This window comes from Nicotiana tomentosiformis, chromosome 10, assembly GCF_000390325.3.
Source record: "Nicotiana tomentosiformis chromosome 10, ASM39032v3, whole genome shotgun sequence".
Lineage (NCBI taxonomy): Eukaryota > Viridiplantae > Streptophyta > Magnoliopsida > Solanales > Solanaceae > Nicotiana > Nicotiana tomentosiformis.
In genome coordinates, this window is record NC_090821.1 from 14,182,731 (window position 1) to 14,207,141 (window position 24,411).

Here is a 24,411-nt window from a genome sequence, read left to right on the forward strand (position 1 = left end):
ATAATAATAATGATAATAATAATAATGATAATAATAATAATGATAATAATAATAATAATAATAATAATAATAATAATAATAATAATAATAATAATAACCATTTTAACAGGATCAAGTGGCGGGCGGTAATCCGTACGGCCTTCTCAACTGAGCTAAAACAGAGATCACCGATTGATCGGGAACTGAAATTGTTTCACACCTCTGCTGACTATTATATGTCCACCGAGATTTCCACCAGTTAAAGATCTTTATTTTAACACGATCGAGAGTTCTTAATCTAGCTAATTCAGCATCCTTATGTTTAAAGACTGGCGGTAATCCGCACAATCAGTAAGGATATAAGAATCGAAATATACTTGAATTATTTATATATTTTGATGACTATATGGAAGGTTAAACCTTTTACTCAAGCAAGGGGTCTGTCTTAATATAATACATACTCTCATTGAGCCCATGTGTCTAGCAGTTCTAACCGTGAAAGAAGATGCCCTTTTCAACTCATTCATCGGGCTAAGGTTCATGACTGGCTAGACGGAGCCACTAAGGCAAAGTCAATAAGAGTAGTGCTATATTAGACTGTACCAACCATCTCGAAACCAAGTCAAGAAATTATATACAAAATTTATTTATATTTTGATAGATGCCGTCTCTTTCATGGTTTATATAGGAGAGAAGTTAGATATTCAACATAGATATGAAGTCTCTTAGCCGGACATAGTCACAGCCAGAGAGGAGAGACTAGAAGAAAAATAATAAGTAAAAATAAGTACCTTTTGGCCGGGATGCAAGGCCTGAAGATGAAAAACTGAAAACTTTATTTACTTTGTTCTTCGATTACAAACTTCAAACTTCTAATTACAATTAAGAGAGAGAGAGAGAGAGATTTTAGAGAGAGAGAGAGAGAGAGGTTTTTCTTCTTGTTTCTTTACTGAAGAATGAATCGTTTAAATAGAAAAGAAAAACAATCTATGAACAGTAAAAATAGGGTCCCACATGGGTCCCTGTACAGTATTTCTACTGTGCAAACAGTGTTTCTACTGTTGATAAACAGTGTTTCTACTGTTGAAACAGTTTATCTACTGTTGAGTGGGTCTGGCGGCTTCACTGTGCTGGTCGCTTTTCCAGCTCTTTCATTTTGCGGAGGAATTCTTCCGCATCTCGTAAGGCTTCATCAGATAATATCTTCTCTGATTTAATAGGTTGGGAATCATCTGCGATATCATCGTTGCTGGTCTCACTTTGCATCGAAGTGTCTGATTTCTCATACTGATTGATGGAACGAAGCAAATTTCTTTTTACTTCTTCCAAGTAGTCGTTGATCATTTCTTCTTTGTCCCTTTCTTGAAAGGAGATCTTTCTGGCAATATGCCGAACTGAACTATCATCAACCTTCTCCTTTTGAGGGTTGCTGGAATATTCTTGGATTTTTATTTTGATGGAGTCCAAGAGTTCTTGACCGTATAACGTCTTCGTTTTGGGATCCTTTTTCATTAGGTTATCCCAAAAATTATTATAAAATGTCTTGTATAACCAAGGAATTTGTTCCTCGATGAATCCAACTTCTGGAGTCCATTTATGAATCCAAGGAATAGAGAATTCCAGAAAGAAATATATCTGGTCAATCTTTTCTAGGTAATATATATGATCTGTGTGGTATAATTCATTTATAACTGGAGAAATATTTGTCCATTCTTTGTATAACATGAGAAATGGATCAGGTAATATCTTTACTGTCGAACCGTGGTATGACCACCAATTTAAAAACTAATTTGGAATAGGCTCTGCAAATATCTTTGCACATACTTTTACGAACCAAGTATGCTTGTGTCGATCATTATTGTAGTAGAGTACTTTATAAAAGGCCTGGATATAATCCCAATAGATAAAATCCATACGGGTCTTGTTAAGGCTTATTTGCCTTTCTTTCATCGTGGATATACCCCAATCTTCAACAAATATAATCTGTTTGATTATGATCTTTGAGAAGTTATAAACGTTCTCGTCTGTGCTATAACCAGAAAAGCGCTGAAATTTTGTACTACCAGTACTGATGAGTATAGTTTCATAATAAGAACGGGTTTTATATGATTCACCCAGATAATACAATCCATTTATCAAATACCTTTGGAATATCTTCCATGGTTCTTCTTTTCTCTGAATATCAGAATTTTCTAAAAGAAATATCATTTCTTTTTTAGGCAATTTCTCATAGGACTTGATATCATCATTGTCCTCTTTTGTAATAGAAGCAAAAGTATCACTTTGCTTTTGAACAGTCAAATATGCCTGCAAGTGTGCGTATAACGGACTATCTTCTGGAATATCTTCCAGGTGAATGGATGGTCCTATCATCGAGGACTCGCCTCTTAGAGATATTTTCTCATTAGTCAAACTTTTTCTTCCCATTTGTATAACTGGGGAGTTTGATGTGGATCCGTATGACGATCCTGAAGGGGATGTTCTCCCTTTGGAATGTGGGGATGATCTTCCCCATCCTCTACCTCTACCTCTACCCCATGGGGGTTCCATCCTGCAAATATTCACGAGATAAGAAATCCGGCAGAGAATTATCAATTCCCTTTTTGTATTGAATTTCAAAATCAAAAGGGGCCAATTGAGCCTGCCATCTTGCAAATATCATTTATGAGGCATCATGTTTAAAATCTTTGTTAAACATATATTTAACAGATTGTGCGTCAGTTTTTATCAAAAATTTTTGATTGTATAAATTATCTTGGAATTTTAAAACACACTTAACTATGGTTAACATTTCATGAGCCATAGTAGCATATTTTCTCTGGGCTTCAGACCATTTTCCATAGTAAAATCTAATCAAATATTCATGCTTATTATTAGGATTTATCTATTTCAAAATCCCTCTGTAACCAATATTGGACGCATCAGTCTCGATAATCTTTTGCCATGCAGGATTAGCAAGGGTCAAACAAGGTAAAGATTTAATACGTTGCTTAATATTTTTAACCAAAATAGTATGACTATCAGTCCAAGGGCCTTTATAATCCTTTTTTAGCCTATCATATAAGGGGGCTAAATCACGAGACAAATATTTATAAAAAAGGTGATATATAGTTTAAACTTCATAAAAATCTTTGTAACGGAGTTCTATCAGTAATAACATCGGGAAATTTTGAAGCAAAATCAATAGATCTTTGAATCGGAGTAATTTTTCCTTGACAAATATAATGTCCTAAAAATCGAATATTGGTTTGGAATAAACTCATTTTTTGTTTTGAAATAACCAAACCATTTTGTATAACAATTCTTTTAAAAATATCTAAATGCTTAATATGCATTTTAAATGATTTTGAGAATATCAAAATATCATCAATATAAACAATGATAAAATCAAGATACGGATTGAATATATCATTCATGATTTTTTGAAATTTAGAAGGGGCATTCTTTAAACCAAAAGGCATAACATTCCATTCATATTGTCCAAATGGAACATTAAAAGAATTCTATAAGTATGCTCTTTAAATATTTGAATCTGTCAACATCCAGATTTTAAATCAAATTTTGAAAATATATTGGCATCATATAATCTTGACAATAAATCTTTTTTATTGGGGATTGGATATCTTATCCACTTTAAAAACTTATTTAAAGGTTTATAATTAATAACCAATCTAGGAATACCACGTTCCTTTTTAGCAGCATTATTAACATAAAAAGTTGTGCAAAACCAAGGAGATTTTGAGGGTTTTATCAAACCCTTTTGTAACAAATTATCAATCTCTTTCTTGCAGAATTCTACCAGTCCAGCGTTCATCTGACAAGGTCGAGATTTAGTAGGAATATCATCCTCAGAGAAATTATCTTCATATGGCAGAGTGACAATATGTTTTTTTCTATTCCAAAAAGCACTGGGATGCTCGGCACAAATATCAATAGAAATATTTTCGGAAATCAATTTAATCTTTTCCTGCACTTTAGTGGAATTCAAAGTATCGAATATATTCATACTAAACAATTCCAATTGTAATGAATCAATATGTATTTGCTTCATATCAATTAAAGCATTTATATCTCTAGTTACGGGATCTGTAACAAAAGTATAACTTATCTCTTTATCCTTATAAGTAGCAGAAAAACCTTTTGAGTCTATGCTAGTGAAAGAATAAATAGCGTTAATAAATGGTGTTCCAAGTATAATTGGAGGGTATAACTGATTTTTCACCAAAAAAAAAAGAAGAAGTGAGGAATGCAGACTTTATTCTGACAAATACCAGTATTAGATAATTTATACTCTATGTCTAAAGCATGTCCAGATGCAGACTTAACCATATGAGTCATTTTCTCAAAATATTTAGTAGGTACTAGACCTTCTTGAATCCAGCTAACATCAGCTCCACTATCAATCATAGCAATATTTGTAATAGAAAAACTATTATCAATTAAAATAGTACATTTAATATATCATCTATGAGCAGTAACAATTTGCATCATTCCCAAAAACATATCATGTTGAGAATTAATCTTAATAGGTTTTTCAGAGGAAATATCATTTTCAGAAATACCTTTATTTTTATCATTAGATTTCTCAACTGGAGAATTGATTTTCTCAATCTGAGTAATCCTATGATCACAAATTATTTGATTTTGTTTAAGAGATTTGATTTTCGTTTTCAAGTTTTCAACTTCAATCTTTAAATCATCGAAAGAAGAATCTCTTGCTGGAGTTGTACTTTTATTTAAAAGACGGTTATTGACCTCTAATAAAGAATAGGGAGCAGAATATTCAAATTCCTTTTTTGAGTTTTCAAAAGGTTTTGAAGAACTTGAACTATTACTAACAGCCAAATTTATAATTTTTTCACAAAGTTTTTCATCAGTAACTTCTTTTAAAAGCTCTATTACATTATCAGATGTAATAGTTTTCATATTTAAATCCTAGAACTGAGATTGCAATTTATAAAATTCATCATCATCACAGGTACATGTATTACCTTTGCAAGCTGCACAAGTATTATCAATATGTTTATCACTATCAGATAAATCAAGTAAATCTATTTCAGCTTCAAATTCTGACTCAGAATAATAATAATCAGATTCTGATCCAGAAGTGTATAACAAACCATAAACCTTATCACGTAACTCATTGTCTAGTTCTAAGATTTTCAGCTTTTGAAGCTTACAATTTGGAGCTATATGGCCAAATTGTCCACATTTATAACACTTAATATCAGCAAGATCACGCTTAGACCTATTTTTGGTAAATCTATTGGACTTGCGATGGGCTTTCTTAGCATCACGCTCTTCTTTGGATCTATATCTAGATCTTTTTTTATTATAAGGACTGTCTGGGTTAGGGTATCTATGATACTTGTATTTTTTATTCTTATGAGTAGAAGTCTCGGGTAAACCGAACTAGGTGCAAAAGTCTCCTAATTGGTTTCTTTCCTTAAGCTTATCCATCTTAAGCTGTCTAGATAATTTTAACTCATTGCACAGGTTTAACCCTTCCTGTGTGCAAATCCCTATCAACTTTCCATAAGTATAATCTTTGTACGGAATTTCACCAAAGCTACCTCTTAGAGTCTTTCTAACTCTTTCAGCAAATAAGGAGGGAAGGCCATCTATAAACTTAGCTTTCCAATGGTCGTACTTATTTTCTGGTAACTCCATAACTCTATTCATAAAGGTGTCTTTATACCATCTCAATTCACCTAAGGTCCTACATCTAAGACCATTAAGTAGAGTATGAACTGTCTCATGCTGATTGGTAAATATACCATTGAAGTATTCCAATATTGTAAGAACAAGGATATAAACAACATCTTCTCTATTTTTCACAAGAGCCATGCCTAAGTTATCAATTCTTTCGTCAGTGGCTATAGCATTAATAACTATTAACTTTTCATTAGCAGTCAAATAATTATCCCACCAGCCACGAAGTTGGTCGGTAAATCCTGCAACAATTATTTTGCAAATAGTTCTATCTGTATTTTTCACGCTCTTACAGATAGTTGCATACATAAGCATTCTATGCACAAGAATAGCTAATTGTCTATCAGTCAATCCATCAAGGTTTCCATTCATAAATTTCGGAACCGCTATAAGACGTATTAGTCTGATTCCAATCACGTTCCTCTATTAAGACATCTTGAGGAGTAGGACGATCGTAATAATAAGTTTGCATTCTGGGTCTTATCAGCATGCCTACTATTCTTTTTGGGATAACCTCTGAATTTATTAAACTTTGACCAAACTTAATTTTTGTAATCAAAAGTATTATCTAATTTATCAGCAAAATCTTTTGATAAATCAATAGATTTGATATTCAAACTGGATAACTTTTTATTAAAAAGTTTTTCTAAATCATTTAAAGATTTGAATTTAAAAACCTGAATCTCAGGGGGTCTTTGAACATGAGTAAGAACAGTTTAAGGTTCTGATTTGCTTTCTGACGTAGAGACAATATCAGTTAAAATCTTGCTAGTACTCATATCCTTTATCAAAACTGTTAAATCATCAAGTTTTTTATCAAGAAAACTAATTTGTTCACCCAAAACTTTAACATATAAACTCAAATAATTATTTTGAGAAATCAAATTATTAATTTATGTGATGCTGGCTGCAGCAACATCTTCATCAATAAATTTTTGAAATGCAGTAAACATAATACATGTATTATTAGGTAAAACAAAAGGTGCTTGAGGAGGTATATAGCTTTAGTAATATTGCCACTCCCGTCTTTATAAGATCTTTCCAAAACTTTTATATAAAGTGGTAAATAGGTGGTTATAAACCAAGGAACAAAATACATAATTTGATTATGTAAAGCACAAGTTTCATAAAACTCCTGAGAAATATTATTTAAATCATCTTTACTATAAGTATCAAAAAACCAAGTTTTAAACCGGTTCCATTTATCACTGAAAAATTCTTTTTGAATATAAATTCTAGCTTGTGACCCTGGACTAAAATCTATTTGGTGTGGGATCATTAAACATCATTGGGGTTGAAATCCATTTCGGACGCAGAAGGAATATCCTTATCAGAAATATTATCACTATCCTGAACAATATTTGTCTGGGGTTAATCTTAACCCTTTCAACTGGCTTATCACTATGTTTAGTAGAAACTGTATGCAAAGATGCAGCACGATTTTTAGCTGGTTCATAGACTGGTTTAACAGGTGAAATATGTTGAATATCAGGCAACAGTCTACGATTGGTAAAAGAATGTCTATTAGAACTAATAGCACGCAAAAGTTTATTATTAGAAAATGACTGCCTATTATAAGTGGAACTATTATCATCAAACTGAATGCAAATCCTACCATCCGGATTTTGAGTAATATGAGAATATTCAGTATTACTAACAGCATCAGTTATCTGACTAGGGGATATAACCGAATCCAAAGTCCAAGTAGTTGGAAAATTAATTTCTTCCCACTTAATAGGTCTCCTCATGGTGACCTTAGACTTTACAAAATTCGTTTCCACTAATATAGTCTGATCAGATGTATCATATAATTTACATCTAGGGTTTAACGTAGATAGCAATTTGAAATAAATTCTATATGATAAGCATATAAGTTCAGAACTAGACGCATAATTATAACCATGTGTTTTTACATTTTATGTCAAAGCATCAAGTATATTAACATCAGATAGAGATAATTGCAGATTGGGTTGAGTATTAAAATATACTGGACTGTAGGCCACAGTAGATTCAATAGAACCCATCAGAAACTGTCTAAAATTCAGATTTCTAGCATCTCTCATAGTAGCCAAAAACGTCTCTGGTAACCCTTTAAGGGTTAATGGCTTAAAAGCAATTTGAACCATACCAACATGAAGATAATTATACTAAGTTTTATATAAATTTAAATCATGCTTGTTTAACAAACGAATAGTCTGTTCTGACGAATTTAAAGCTAAAGATTGCTCAGTAGTTTTAACTAACTATTTTGAAGAAAGTTTATCAACCATCCGTAATCATCCGCACGGCCTTCTCAACTGAGCTAAAACAGAGATCACCGATTGATCGGGAACAGGAATTGTTTCACACCTTTGTTGACTATTATATGTCCACCGAGGTTTCCACCAGTTAAAGATCTCTATTTTAATACGATCGAGAGTTCTTAATCTAGCTAATTCAGTATCCTTATGTTTAAAGACTGGTGGTAATTCGCACAATTAGTAAGAATATAAGAATCGAAATATACTTGAATTTTTTATATATTTTGATGACTGTATGGAAGGTTAAACCTTTTACTCAAGCAAGGGGTCTGTCTTAATATAATACATACTCTCATTGAACCCATGTGTCTGGCAGTTCTAACCGTGAAAGAAGATGCCCTTTTCAACTCATTCATCGGGCTAAGGTTCACGGCTGGCTAGACGGAGTCACTAAGGCAAAGCCAATAAGAGTAGTATTATATTAAGACAGACCCATTGCTTGAGTAAAAGGTTTAACCCTCCATACAGTCATCAAAATATATTTAAAAAAATCAAGTATATTTTGATTCTTATATCCTTACTGATTGTGTTGATTACCGCCAGTCTTTAAATATAAGGATGCTGAATTAGATAGATTAAGAACTCTCGATCGTGTTAAAATAGAGATCTATAACTGGTGAAAACCTCGGTGGACATATAATAGTCAGCAGAGGTGTGAAACAATTCCAATTGTAATGAATCAATATGTCTTTGCTTCATATCAATTAAAGCATTTATATCTCTAGTTACGGGATCTGTAACAAAAGTATAACTTATCTCTTTATCCTTATAAGTAGCAGAAAAACCTTTTGAGTCTATGCTAGTGAAAGAATAAATAGCGTTAATAAATGGTGTTCCAAGTATAATTGGAGGGTATAACTGATTTTTCACCCAAAAAAAAAGAAGAAGTGAGGAATGCAGACTTTATTCTGACAAATACCAGTATTAGATAATTTATACTCTATGTCTAAAGCATGTCCAGATGCAGACTTAACCATATGAGTCATTTTCTCAAAATATTTAGTAGGTACTAGACCTTCTTGAATCCAGCTAACATCAGCTCCACTATCAATCATAGCAATATTTGTAATAGAAAAACTATTATCAATTAAAATAGTACATTTAATATATCATCTATGAGTAGTAACAATTTGCATCATTCCCAAAAACATATCATGTTGAAAATTAATCTTAATAGGTTTTTCAGAGGAAATATCATTTTCAGAAATACCTTTATTTCTATCATTAGATTTCTCAGTTGGAGAATTGATTTTCTCAATCTGAGTAATCCTATGATCACAAATCATTTGATTTTGTTTAAGAGATTTGATTTCCCTTTTCAAGTTTTCAACTTCAATCTTTAAATAATCGAAAGAAGAATCTCTTGCTGGAGTTGTACTTTTATTTAAAAGACGATTATTGACCTCTAATAAAGAATAGGGAGCAGAATATTCAAATTCCTTTTTTAAGTTTTCAAAAGGTTTTGAAGAACTTAAAGAAGAACTTGAATTATTACTAACAGCCAAATTTATAATTTGTTCACGAAGTTTTTCATCAGTAACTTCTTTTAAAAGCTCTATTATATTATCAGATGTAATAGTTTTCATGTTTAAATCCTGGAACTGAGATTGCAATTTATAAAATTAATCATCATCACAGGTACATGTATTACCTTTGTAAGTTGCACGAGTATTATCAATATTTTTATTACTATCAGATAAATCAAGTAAATCTATTTCAGCTTCAGATTCTAACTCAAAATAATAATAATCAGATTCTGATCCAGAAGTGTATAACAAACCATAAACCTTATCACGTAACTCATTGTCTAGTTCTAAGGTTTTCAGCTTTTGAAGCTTACAATTTGGAGCTATATGGCCAAAATTTCCACATTTATAACACTTAATATCAGCAAGATCATGCTTAGACCTATTTTTGGTAAATCTAGTGAACTTGCGATGGGCTTTCTTAGAATCACGCTCTTCTTTGGATCTATATCTAGATCTTTTTTTATTATAAGGACTGTCTGGGTTAGGGTATCTATGATACTTGTGTTTTTTCTTCTTATGAGTAGAAGTCTCGGGTAAACCGAACTGGGTGCAAAAGTCTCCTAATTGGTTTCTTTCCTTAAGCTTATCCATCTTAAGCTGTCTAGATAATTTTAACTCATTGCACAGGTTTAACCCTTCCTGTGTACAAATCCCTATCAACTTTCCATAGGTATAATCTTTGTACGGAATTTCACCAAAGCTACCTCTTAGAGTCTTTCTAACTCTTTCAGCAAATAAGGAGGGAAGGCCATCTATAAACTTAGCTTTCCAATGGTCGTACTTATTTTTTGGGAACTCCATAACTCCACTCATAAAGGTGTCTTTATACCATCTGAATTCACCTAAGGTCCTACATCTAAGACCATTAAGTAGAGTACGAGCTGTCTCATGCTGATTGGTAAATATACCATTGAAGTTTTCCAATATTGTAAGAACAAGGGTATAAACAACATCTTCTCTATTTTTCACAAGAGCCATGCCTAAGTTATCAATTCCTTCGTCAGTGGCTATAGCATTAATAACCATTAACTTTTCATCAGCAGTCAAATAATTATTCCACCAGCCACGAAGTTGGCCAGTAAATCCTGCAACAATCATTTTGCAAATAGTTCTATCTGTATTTTTCACGCTCTTACAGATAGTTGCATACATAAGCATTCTATACACAAGAACAGTTAATTGTCTATCAGTCAATCCATCAAGATTCCATTCATAAATTTCGGAACCACTATAAGACGTATTAGTCTGATTCTAATCATGTTCCTCTATTAAGACATCTTGAGGAGTAGGACGATAGTAATAATAAGTTTGCATTTTGGGCTTATCAGCATGCCTACTATTCTTTTTGGGATAACCTCTGAGTTTATTAAACTCTGACCAATCTTCATTTTTGTAATCAAAAGTATTATCTAATTTATCAGCAAAATCTTTTGATAAATCAATAGGTTTGATATTCAAACCGGATAACTTTTTATCAAGAAGTTCTTCTAAATCTTTTAAAGATTTGAATTTAAAATCCTGAATCTCAAGGGGGCTTTGAACATGAGTAAGAACAGTTTGAGATTCTGATTTGCTTCCTGACGTAGAGGCAATATCAGTTAAAATCTTGCTAGTACTCATATCCTTTATCAAAACTGTTAAATCATCAAGTATTTTATCAAGAAAACTGATTTGTTCACCCAAAACTTTAACATATAAACTCAAATAATTATTTTGAGAAAACAAATTATTAATTTCTGCGATGCTGACTGCAGCAACATCTTCATCAATAAATTTTTGAAATGCCGTAAATGTAATACCTGTATTATTAGGTAAAGCAAAAGGTGCTTGAGGAGGGTATATAGATTTAGTAATATTTCCACTCCCATCTTTATAAGATCTTTCCAAAACTTTTATATAAAGTGGTAAATAGGTGGTTATAAACCAAGGAACAAAATACATAATTTGATTATGTAAAGTACAAGTTTCATAAAACTCCTGAGAAATATTATTTAAATCATCTTTACTATAAGTATCAAAAAACCAAGTTTTAAACCGGTTCCATTTATCACTGAAAAATTCTTTTTGAATATAAATTCTAGCTTGTGACCCTGGACTAAAATCTATTTGGTGTGGGATCATTAAACATCATTGGGGTTGAAATCCATTTCGGGCACAGAAGGAATATCCTTATCAGAAATATTATTACTATCCTGAATAATATTTGTCTAGGGGTTAATCTTAACCCTTTAAACTGGCTTATCACCCAGTTTAGTAGAAATTGTATGCAAAGATGCAGCACGATTTCTAGCTGGTCCATAGACTGGTTCAACAGGTGAAATATGTTGAATATCAGGCAACAGTCTACGATTGGTAAAAGAATGTCTATTAGAACTAATAGCACGCAAAAGTTTATTATTAGAAAATGACTGCCTATTATAAGTGAAACTATTATCATCAAACTGAATGCAAATCCTACCATCCGGATTTTGAGTAATATGAGAATATTCAGTATTACTAACAGCATCAGTTATCTGACTAGGGGATATAACCGAATCCAAAGTCCAAGTAGTTGGGAAATTAATTTCTTCCCACTTAATAGGTCTCCTCATGGTGACCTTAGACTTTGCAAAATTCGTTTCCACTAATATAGTCTAATCAGATGTATCATATAATTTACATCTATGGTTTAACGTAGATAGCAATTTGAAATAAATTCTATATGATAAACATATAAGTTCAGAACTAGACGCATAATTATAACCATGCGTTTTTACATTTTATGTCGAAGCATCAAGTATATTAACATCAGATAGAGATAATTGCAGATTGGGTTGAGTATTAAAATATACTGGACCGTAGGCCACAGTAGATTCAATAGAACCCATCAGAGACTGTCTAAAATTCAGATTTCTAGCATCTCTCATAGCAGCCAAAAATGTCTCTGGTAACCCTTTAAGGGTTAATGGCTTAAAAGCAATTTGAACCATACCAACATGCAGATAATTATACTAATTTTTATATAAATCTAAATCATGCTTGTTTAACAAACGAATAGTCTGTTCACATGAATTTAAAGCTAAAGATTGCTCAGTAATTTTAACTAACTATTTTGAAGAAAGTTTATCAAACCATCCATAATCATAAATTGTTCTAATAGGGGACTTTAGAAATTGTCCATTTGTTTAATAAATCAAGGTTTTGAGGTATATCTACCTCTTCCAATCTAGTATTTTTCATACTAGTTTCTCCCAAATTCATAGAAACAAAATCATATCTATGTCGAATATTTCATATCTATCTCATATATACCATGAAAGTTCCTAATCTCTGATACCATTTTAACAGGATCAAGTGGCGGGCGGTAATCCGCATGGCCTTCTCAATTGAGCTAAAACAGAGATCACCGATTGATCGGGAACTGGAATTGTTTCGCACCTTTGCTGACTATAATAATAATAATAATAATAATAATAATAATAATAATAATAATAATAATAATAATAATAATAATAATAATAATAATAATAATAATAATAATAATAATAATAATAATAATAATAATAATAATAATAATAATAATAATAATAATAATAATAATAATAATAATAATAATAATAATAATAATAATAATAATAATAATAATAATAATAATAATAATAATAATAATAATAATAATAATAATAATAATAATAATAATAATAATAATAATAATAATAATAATAATAATAATAATAATAATAATAATAATAATAATAATAATAATAATAATAATAATAATAATAATAATAATAATAATAATAATAATAATAATAATAATAATAATAATAATAATAATAATAATAATAATAATAATAATAATAATAATAATAATAATAATAATAATAATAATAATAATAATAATAATAATAATAATAATAATAATAATAATAAAGCATGTGCACGGCATCACCCTTCGTGCTTTATCCTCATTTTCACTCAAGCAATGATATCAATATGCAAATAAGGCACGACAACACCCTTCGTACTTTTTACTCTTCCTCACCAAGCAATCACAACAACACAATACCAAGCAAGGTGGGAAGCAAATTCAACTTCAACAATAGTGTTAGAATACAACTCATCATATGAGAATCTTTCAACATTTAGTGCCAACAACCAATCAACAAGTTCCACGATCTCAACTTCCAATATCACAACAATCTCAACATAATAAATCACATGAAAGCGAGTAATTAAAGAATTAACAATTTGTCTAAAGCATGGAAGACATAGTATACGAATTAACATGGTACAAGTAAGGTAAATTCCACCCGCATGCTTATCATATGGCCAACGCATATACACTCGTCACCTTGCATATACCCCACTCTCCCCTCCCCTCCCCTCCCCTCCCCCAACACATAGTTCACATAGGAAATAAACTTGATCTTACCTTGTTTCCCTCAAATCAAAGTTAATCAAGACACTTACCTCTTCTTGGAACACAATCAACAATCAACAATCAACCACTTCTTTTTATTTAGAATAAGCCTCCAAACCAATCGAATCTAGTCAAATATAGTTCAAACAATTCAAATCAAGCTTTATAAACTACCCACGAATACAAAAGGTTCAATCTTCAACATAATTGAAAAGGTCAACAAAAAGTCAATCCTAGCCCACATGGTCGAAATCCGAGATTATGACCAAATCCTGATTATCCATTCAACCCCAAGCCCGAATATGTAATTTATTTTGAAATCCGACCTTAATTCGAGGTTTAAATCTCAATTTTATAAAATCCATAAATTCTACCCAAATCCCTAATTTCTACCTTGAAATTCATAGATTCGATGATACAATTCATGAAAAAGTAATTAAAGTTGATTGAAAACAAGTTAAATTTGCTTACCTATGAATTTGGAAAGAAAATGCTCTGCAAAAATCGCCTCTATGGAGTTTAGGGTTGAAAAAAGGTGTAAAATGAGCTAAGTCCCAAAATTTTCAACCTTTACCCAGCTGCAGATATCGCAATTGCGAAATCTTATTCGCAATTGCAACCACACAGTTATCACAAATGCGACATTTCCTTCGCATTTGCGAAAGCCCTCCATATTGCAAATGTGAAGCTGTTCTATAATGCATGGACACAACAGTCGCAAATGCGATAATCCCCCATATCGCAAAAGCGACTCGGACTTCGCAAATACGAAGTGCCCAGTCCCAGTCCCTCTTTGCAAATGCGAGCCATCACACGCAAAAGCGATGCTCGCATTTGCGAGCAAGTACCTCGCAATCGCGAGATCTGTAGGCAATCCACACCAGCAACTCATCAGCAGTTCAAAACATCCTAAAAATCATTTGAAACTCATGTGAGCCCCTCGGGCTCCAATCCGTACATTCACACAAGTGTAATAATATCATACAAACTCGCTTGCTATCTCAAATCATTAAAATTACATCAAATATCAAGAATCGATCATCAAAACTCAAGATTTTTAACTTAAAACTCATTTTTTTTAATTTTTCACATTACGTGCCGAAACGCCCTCGGGTCACCCGGGACCCCAACCAAACATGTGTACAAGTCTAAAAAACCTACCGGAATCGTCAAATCACCGATCCGAGGTCGTTATAAAAAATGTTGTGGTCAACTCTAGTCGTTTTTAAGGCCAAAAATTATATTTTCTTTAAAATTTCACATATAAGCTTCCAAAAAACGACACAGGCCACGCATGCAAGTCATACATCATCAAATAAATCTACGTAAGGTCTCGTAACATAAAAAAGGGAGCTAGTACTCAAAACGACCTATTGGGTCGTCACATGGATGGTAGAGTTTTGATTGCTATTAATATATAAAATTAAATTTTTTTATTCTACTAAATTATTCTATTATAGAACTCCATTAAATTATATACTTAATTAATATATTTTTTTTGTCTTAAAAATAATTACTTTTTTATAGGTAAATCTATTACATAGACTAAAAATAATAGAATTATCATGATTTTGTAGAAGTAAAATAGAAAATATAAAGATTGATAATATAAGGGTAAAATAGATGTTTAAAAAAGTCAATTGATATATGGACGGAGAATGTTTATTGTCCAAAGTTAAGGTATGAGTTTAATTTGTAAACCAAAGTGAGAGAGTATAAATAATTTTTACCCTTATTTAAATTTTAAAATGAGAGGTGACTAACAGTATACTTATATTATAGTTCTGGACCTTCAGATTTTAATTTTGGGGAGCTGCCAACTTTTGATAAAGTATAAATATAGAAAGATACTAAGGAGAAAGTCACATCTACGTCAGCCCCCATGCCTCAGAGAACGATTGATTGGGACTTGATTGGCACCTTTGTTTTATCTTTCCTTTGCCTCGTTGTCATCTGCAACTCTTTCTATCCTCTCCTTCTCTGATTTCTTTATTTGTTTTGAGTTGGGGCGGACTTTTAAATTTCCATTCTCTTGGACTTTCGAGCATCTTCCAATATTTTTCGTAATTAAGAGGAGGAAAAAATCTTATTTTTGTAATAGTAAAAGAAAATAAGAGGAAGAAATCTTATTTTTCTCTTTTATAAAAAGAAAAAAGAGGGATCGTGAGAAAAGAATCCTAGTCAAGTAAGTATAGGGTATGAAGACACTTGTACAAATTCAGGTAACAGCTGCGAGGAATAAATCAAGAAAAAGGTACCGGACCAAATCAATGAATATTATTTAATAAATTATTTTTCATGAATGTTACAGACGATAGGATTAAATTGCGTATTTACTTGTAAACATTAGAAAAGTACAAAAAAAAAAAGAAGGAAGATAAATATTTGTATCAAATTTGTTCCATCGTAACGAAGAGTAATGGATAAGACATTGCTCTGCGCCACTAATTTAAAATATGATGTACCAAAAAATTAACTTTAAAAGTTTGAAGGACCTAACGGTATTTGGATGATGCCAAAAAATTTCTTTGACAAAATGGCTTCTTGTATTTGTTACATTGGAATATGAATATTGATATTTTTCAAGATGGGGAAAATGACTTAATTATTCACTTAAGATGGGACCCAGTTTTTTCTGGAAATATCTTGACTGTTTTTCAATAATTTTTCAAATGGAACCATGTTTCTAACGAACAATGAAATATGCCATTTGATGTGTGTGAACTGTGAAGTACGACTTACATTTGGATACTCATCTTAGTTAGAATCTTATTCTTATAAAGAGAAAACATAGGTTGAAAATATAAAAATTCTCGGAAAAAAAAAAAGAATAAGAAGATAATGACCAGTTTGGACGGAATATGAATCGGAATCCCTATTCGAAAACGTGGAACAAAACCTATTGCTTGAACTTTAAAATACTGTTCTTTTCACCATATACACTATAATTTTGAGATCCGTGGAGTTGATGTAGAAACACAAGGACTATGTTAATTTTCATGTTTACACAAAAGTGAAAAATTAAGGATATATAATGATATAGTACCAAAATCAGTTAATCTTTTAACAACCTTTATCTTTATCCAAACAAAATTTCTAAATATCATTGTGATATATGAAAAGTAGAAGTCTTAAGTCCAACGATAAAATCTTATGAAATGTGAATATTAGGAGGAACGTGACGACCGAATTTTGTATGGTCGTTATGTCCAACAAAAGAGTGTACCTGAAAATGAAGTTGAGGATCAGTTGAAAAATGAAGTTGATAAGAAGAAGAAAGGCAAGAAAGGAGCTGAGAAAAAGAAGAAGGAGGAAACTTCAAGCAGGGAGGAATCTAATGAGAGCGAGAATATGCCTGCTCTACCCTTTTCCCAAAAGTTATATAGAGAAAAGCTGGACAAGCAGTTTGAGAAATTTCTAGAGATATTGAGGCAGGTTAATGTAAACTTGCCATTCACAGAAGTGCTCTCACAAATGCCAGCCTATGCCAAATTCTTGAAGGAGATCCTTACAAAGAATAGGAAGATAGAAGAGACCTCAGTGGTTAAGCTCACAGAGCATTGCAGCACAATCTTGCAAAATAAACTCCCACAAAAGTTTAGAGATCTAGGGAGTTTTACTATACCTTGCTCGTTAGGCACTCTAAATTTTGATAAATCTTTATGTGATTTTGGTACCTCAATTAATTTAATGCATTTGTCTATTTATAGGAAGTTGGAGAATGAGATTGGAGAGATAAGGTCCGCACCAATATCCTTGCAGCTGGCCGACCAAACAATTTTGATACATGAGGGGATAGTTGAAGATGTCTTAGATCGGGTAGATAAGTTTGTATTTCCTGTAGATTTCATTGTGGTGAAGATGGAGGAGAACAAAGAGGTCCCCTTTATCTTAGGAAGACCATTCTTAGCGACAGGCAGAGAAATACACTACAAGAAATTTGATTTTTAACGACCACTTCATAATGAAGGGACATAAATCCGGTCGTTATAAGTGTACTTATAGCAACTAAGTTTTCTTTCTGGTCGTTGAAACTAATTATTAGCTCAATATTAACGAAGGAATAGTATTCGGCCCTTAAAATATAACATAGCCCGTCATTAAATAATTAATTAATAAAAAGTGGCGCTAACTTTTCCCTCTTTTTTCCCAAACCCATGCCTGGATCCGCCAACCTCCCAGAAAAAAGAAGGAAAAAAATCCTAAGACTTCTCCAACGCCTCTGTTGTGAACACTTATTTTGGTAAACCTACAACTGCTTTTTCTTCTGCAACTGCGAAGTAAAATTCAGCGAAACTACTGGTGTTCAAATATTAATATCATTGTATTAGAGAAACTGCTGGTCACCTCCATTGATAACAACTGCTCATCTTTGAGTTTCTTCTCATGAAGGTAAGGTTCGAAATTGTACCCTTTTTATGTTAATTTTAGTTTAGATGAAACCTCAGTTCTAAACAAGAATATCCAGTGTTTACAAAGAAGAAACTTTTCATGCATGTAATTTGTTAGTATTACTAGGCTAGTCCAAATTCTTTTTGGTTGAATAAGAAATTCCAAACTAATGTGAAAGACAGAAAGTAATACTAAAGCTTTTGAAATGAACACTTCATAGACAGAATTAGTTACAACCTACAAACCAAAAATATACAGAGAACAGAAGATAACTAACAATTTAAAAGAGAAAAAAAAGTAACATTCGTTCTATTGAAAACATACATGAAAAGAAGAACTAAGTTTTTAATATTCTATCAATAATATCAGTATTCACAAAGAAGAAACTTTTCAAAAGAACCATTTACAAATTAAGAATAAAACTCTATCGCACATACCTGTTGAATATTAACATCTCTGCTGATAGAAAACAGGCTAAGAAAATTGTCCAAATGCATCTGGATTTCTCTGAAAATGCTTATTATATAAGTCTATAGTTTGTAGAGAATGTTGTTGTTGTTGTTGGTTCTACAGCCATGTAGTGCTATTCAATGAACCTTCTGTTGCAAATTGTGCGTGATTTTTCACTGTATGGGTCTTAAGTTTTTTGATGATTGTGGATTGAATTGCCTGGTAAAAATTGTGTATGCAAATATTCAGACCATTTGATGACTTCAGGATCAACATCTGATGTATGCAAATATTAAGACCGTTTTGGATTCTTGGCTACACCACAAAGGCTTCTCCATCACCGTAGCATCTCATCCTCCGAGTGCTTTGGCTTCACTCCTCCAAAATTATCATTCAAATAACTCCCCATTTGTGTTCTTCTTTTTCCTTCTCTGCTTATATGCTACAAATATAAAAGCAATATATAGACAAACTCCCACTTACAAAAAAAAGACAACGCATTGAGAAAAATAGTAACGCAAAGAAAGGAAAGTTAAATGGGCGTAAGAATAAGTTTCCAAGACATTGTTACACAATTTGGGGGAAGAATATATTTGCAGAAACAAAAGTAGGCATTGTTATCAAAGAAATTGTGTATGAAAATTGTGTACAGATCTTTTTATGATTTCCCACAATCTGCAGCTCCCCATGAGAAGGCATTGTTATTCAAAGAAAGAACAGTTTCTTTGCAATTGATCAATACTAGTCATCTGATCGTTGTATTATTTCAATTTCTTGTTTATGGCCATTAGTGTAGCCTTTAATGGATCTGATATTTCTTCATTAGTTATTTATTCTTTATTACTAAACTGGCATATATTTGTTATGTTAACAGATCAAATATTTGAAGTCCGAAGAAGCTACCCTTGAAAAAAGTGTAGAGCAAGTTGAAGTACAAGAGGTTTATATTTTGTTAGGGATGGTTCAAAGACACTGTACACATACTGCAAAAAAAATTTCTCTTCTTAGGAATTATTAAAAATGATGTCATATGATTTAGATTGGTTTCCGGTAAATATGATATTTTAGTTCTTTGTATTGACAAAGATACCAAGTATTTTATTTATTTTAGAGTGTTGTTGAGTGTGTATGAAAGCATATAAATAATTATTTCTATACATCTAATTCAAATTTTTGTTATTATATTCTTGATTTAGACGTAGTAACACGTATATGATGAATACGCATTCGTACTTGTTATTTGTTGTGTTATGCCTTAAATTATTGTATGACTACTTAAATTTTCTTGCCCATGTTGAGGGCTATGATTTGACTTTTGATGCTTAATTAGGCATGATAATTATTTGGACGATGGATTATATGTTGGAGCAGTAGTCATACGTACATATAGGCATATATCATACCTAGGAATCATCCATTGTATACATGCTTACACTCATGCATGATTATTTCTCTGTCCATATGCATTATATATGCTTGTCTCTTATTTATATACATATATATATATATATTCCTGTGTATGATTCTCGAATATGGACTGAGGCTATGACATGAGGTTTCTGCCGTGCGCATATTGTGAATTGTGATATTGATATTGATATTCAATTGGCATGATGTCTTTGTTGTGTGGTGATTGTGATGTGATATTGATTTGGTATGAGGTTTTTGCCCTGCAATTGATATGACTGTGGCACGTGAGTCATCCGTATGGTTATGGCACGTGAGTCGTCTGTGCAACGTGTGGATATAAATCTATCCCCTAGGGTCGCCTATCATGTTTCTCTCTTGATGGGCGTACCCGCAGGTTGTGAGAAATCGACGAGTTCTGGTTGACATGGATTATGGAAAACTAATCAGTGGTTGGAGTTAGCATCTCTTCTCTATTTGTAAACTCCTTGGATGTATAGATTGATTTGTTTGTGCATCTCTTCTTTATTTGCAAACTCCTTGGATGTATACATGATTTTTAGTGCATATCTTCTCTATATCCTAGCTCCGGAATGTATACATATTTTTTATGCATATCTTCTCTATATGCTGCTTTACTTGACGAAATGAATCACAATGCATTTCTTCTCTATATGTGAATCCGTGTAACTTTGACTTGTTATTCATGTATATCTTCTTTATACGTAATTGTTGATGGCTTATTTGATATTCAAATGCATATCTCCTCTGTACGTTGAGTTGTAGTTGGTTTCCGATGCTCGTGCATCTCTTTTCTTTATGCACCTATGACCTTATGTTTACTTTATGCTTCGATTTTAATTGGAACTGTTGTCGTGTACATGTATATGCTATTGAGTTGCAGGTTAAGTAAAGTGAGTACACTTTGATTTAAAAATATCGTTACTGCTTTACTGAGGTTAGTCAAGATATTTACTGAGGACATGGGTCAGTTGTATTTACACTACACTTTTGCACCATGCGTGCAGATCTTGGGGTTGAGCTGTTATGGATGACGGAGGCTAGTATTGAAGTTGTACTAGCGTTTCAGATAGAAGTTACCAGTTTTTCATGGTAGTTTAGGATTTGTACTTCTATTTATGTATATTTAAAAATATGTTGTAATCTTTTCGTACCAACGTTATAAATTTAAATCTTAATAGCTCGTGACTTGTACTATCAATCGTTGGGATAGTTGTATGAATTTTTTGTTATTTTATTTATTGATATTGATGATCTTTTATTCGAGTTATATTATTTATTATTTGGTTTACCTAGTAAGTTGGGTTGAGTTTACATTGAAATTTTAGGGCGTGACAAATTACTATATCTAAGGGTCATCACGGTAAAATAAACCTAGATGTTCCACTACGTAGATCCAAGAATCTTTATTTAGGAGCTCAGCTATTATTTATTTGGCTTTGTTCACCATGTTATAAGTCCCCTCATCACAGAAACCTTCCACTTTCCCAAGTTAAATTAATCACAAAACCTAGTGCCCTGCACACCTCTCTCTCTCTCTCTCTCTTGTCAACCAAACAACCATCTTCGCATTTCTCCTCTGCTCCAACTCCTTCACTCTCCCAAATATCTTCTCAAAACTCAGACTTAATCTAGAGTCTCTGTCTATAGTCTGTATTCATATTCCGGATCGATGATGGTGGTGGTGATCAGAAGCAGGTGCTCTCACACTTCCCACATCACTGAAATTATTATCACCAGCTTCTTTCGCCACAAGCTCTAAATCAAACTGTTTCCATATACTACTACAACAGTAGTCTTAACAAGGAAAAAGACACAGGGAATTGGTGGTAACTAAGATCAGGCCGATCGTCGGTTCTTGATCAGAAGTAATTAACTCTCTATGGCTGTTTCTTGAAGATCCCCCTCAGGTTCTTTAATACACAGAATTCTACAGCTATGGCTGGTCGAGGTTTGTTCTACGGCGATGCTGCTGGTTTTAATGGTACACTGCTTCAGAAGCAGAGGCTTATGTCTTCTTCTTCTTCTTCATTTGCTACAAAAGAGGCTGTTGGCTCTCTACTTGTTCCTGGCTATTCCCCTTCTTTCCTTGGTACGTAATTTGTTTCTCCGCGTTGACTCTTATACTATTATTTTGTTCTGTAATTAGCGTTTTCAAAAGTTACAGTTCATAAGCTACATGTTTGAATTAATTCCAACTCCCACCCCAGTTCATAACAAAGGGAAAAGCTGATTGTTTAATATAATTGTTATTGAAGTTGAGGTTTATTCATAAGCTATATATTTGATAGTATGCTTGGGCCTGCTGTTGTGTTATATGTTGAATAATGCTATCCTTGTATTTGGTATATTTAAACTTTGATATGAATCTGATCAGATCTTGATTCTTTAAATCGGTTTGTGATTTTTTTCGGTGTGTTATATAGAATAGGGTCATTCCGTTGGGGTATCTTCTATTTGGTAATAGATGTGTATGATAAAATTGAACTTGTATATACATAGATTGTGAATGATGGAATAATTGAACTTTTATTTATTGCAGTGAATGATTGAAATGAAAATAAATGAAAAGGAATTTGGATTTGGAATTGAATTTTGTCGATTGATATTCTTCTAATTGTTCTCTTGTCACTTTATCTTTCAGCCTCCGGTTCCATGTTCAGCTTCCGTGGTGTAAACGGAGGGAACAAATCAGATAGGTCATTCTTTCAGTCATTTGATCAAGTCGAAGAGAATGAAACTGATGATTTGGAGGAATATTTACATCAACCGGAGAAAAAGAGGCGACTTACAGCTGACCAAGTACAGTTTCTTGAGAAGAGTTTTGAGGTGGAGAACAAACTGGAACCAGAGAGAAAAGACCAGCTTGCTAAAGAGCTCGGTTTGCAACCTCGCCAAATAGTGATTTGGTTTCAAAATCGTCGTGCACGATGGAGGACAAAACAGCTCGAGAAAGATTACGAGGCGCTGAGAAATAAATATGACAATTTGAAAGCAGACTATATCAATCTTCTCAAAGAGAAGGATGATCTAAGAGCTCAGGTAATGACCTTTATAACATTCTGAAATCACAAACTCCTTTTGATTTTGTGTCATAGTATAGATGTACAGTTTCATTTTTGAGCTAGTGGACAATGTTTATGTGAGAATTCAATCTTTGCACAGGTTATCCAGTTCACTGATAAGCTGCTACTCAAGGAGAAAGAAAAGGGGGAACTGGCTACTTGTGACATAAAGGAACTTTCCCCAAAAGAAAACATGATTGATCCAGTTTTGGAGGATGAAATGTCCAAAGTGTCAGCTATTACCCTTAAGCAGCACAAAGACTTGAATTCTGTTAAAAGTGATGTCTTTGATTCAGAAAGCCTGGTGCAATCCTCTATCTTAGATCAGGGTGATTCTTCTTATGCATTTGAACCTGACCAGTCAGATTTATCTCAAGACGAAGAAGAAAACTTGAGCAAGAATCTGGTTGCGAAGGTTGTACATGATCATTATCCCATGACATCCTCAAATTTGAGCTGCTTTGGATATCTAGTTGAAGATCAGGGCTTTGGTTTCTGGTCTTTTTAAGTTGTTGAGTTTACGTAAAATATATATAGTTACATGTCCTTTGTTTGATTATGGTGGTGTCCGGGCCAGCAACTTATATGCACCTCGCGACTCTGAGTACCTGCTACCTTCCACTATCTCGATCTAGTTGGAGACAGGGCATAGGCAGTACATTTTGAAGGAAAAAAGTTCCAAGTCCAGAGTCTGGTCACTTAGTTGGGAACTTTTGGGTATTGGGCTTTATAATCCTATTGTAGCTAGTGCTTTATCTTGTTCATTGTACCTCTCGTGAAGTTTTAACTTTTGTCAGCTATAGGAGATGCACTTCTGAGTCTCAGCTATTAATTGGAAGTAGTATTCTGATGAAAGAGATGAGCAATGTATACTATATGAATAAATCCATAAACATGTAAAATGGAGATGATGTTACCAAAGGGCTATTATATAGTTTGTTTGGTGTCTTCAACTGTTAAATTCTATAATGTTCCAATTGATAGTCAGCTTTTCCTTCATATACTATTAGTATAATTTAACCCTCCCCCGTCCCCTCTTGAAGGTTAATTTTTCGAACGATTTTGTTGGTTTAATAAAAATAACTCAACATACAACATTCAAATTAATTACTAGCTCAAGTTTTCTGATCTTCATCTTCTATTCTCAAAAAATT

General features: G+C 32.6%; 1 protein-coding gene across 1 annotated transcript; it reads left to right on the plus strand.

The window, feature by feature from the left end:
• The first annotated feature begins 21,673 nt into the window (after positions 1-21,673).
• Positions 21,674-24,210, plus strand: LOC104099495 (homeobox-leucine zipper protein HAT5-like). The gene is made up of 3 exons (XM_009606507.4): positions 21,674-22,284; positions 22,837-23,234; positions 23,358-24,210. Exons 1-3 carry the CDS (start codon positions 22,131-22,133, stop codon positions 23,763-23,765), a joined length of 960 nt encoding a protein of 319 aa, XP_009604802.1. The 5' UTR covers positions 21,674-22,130; the 3' UTR covers positions 23,766-24,210.
• The last annotated feature ends 201 nt before the right edge of the window (positions 24,211-24,411 follow it).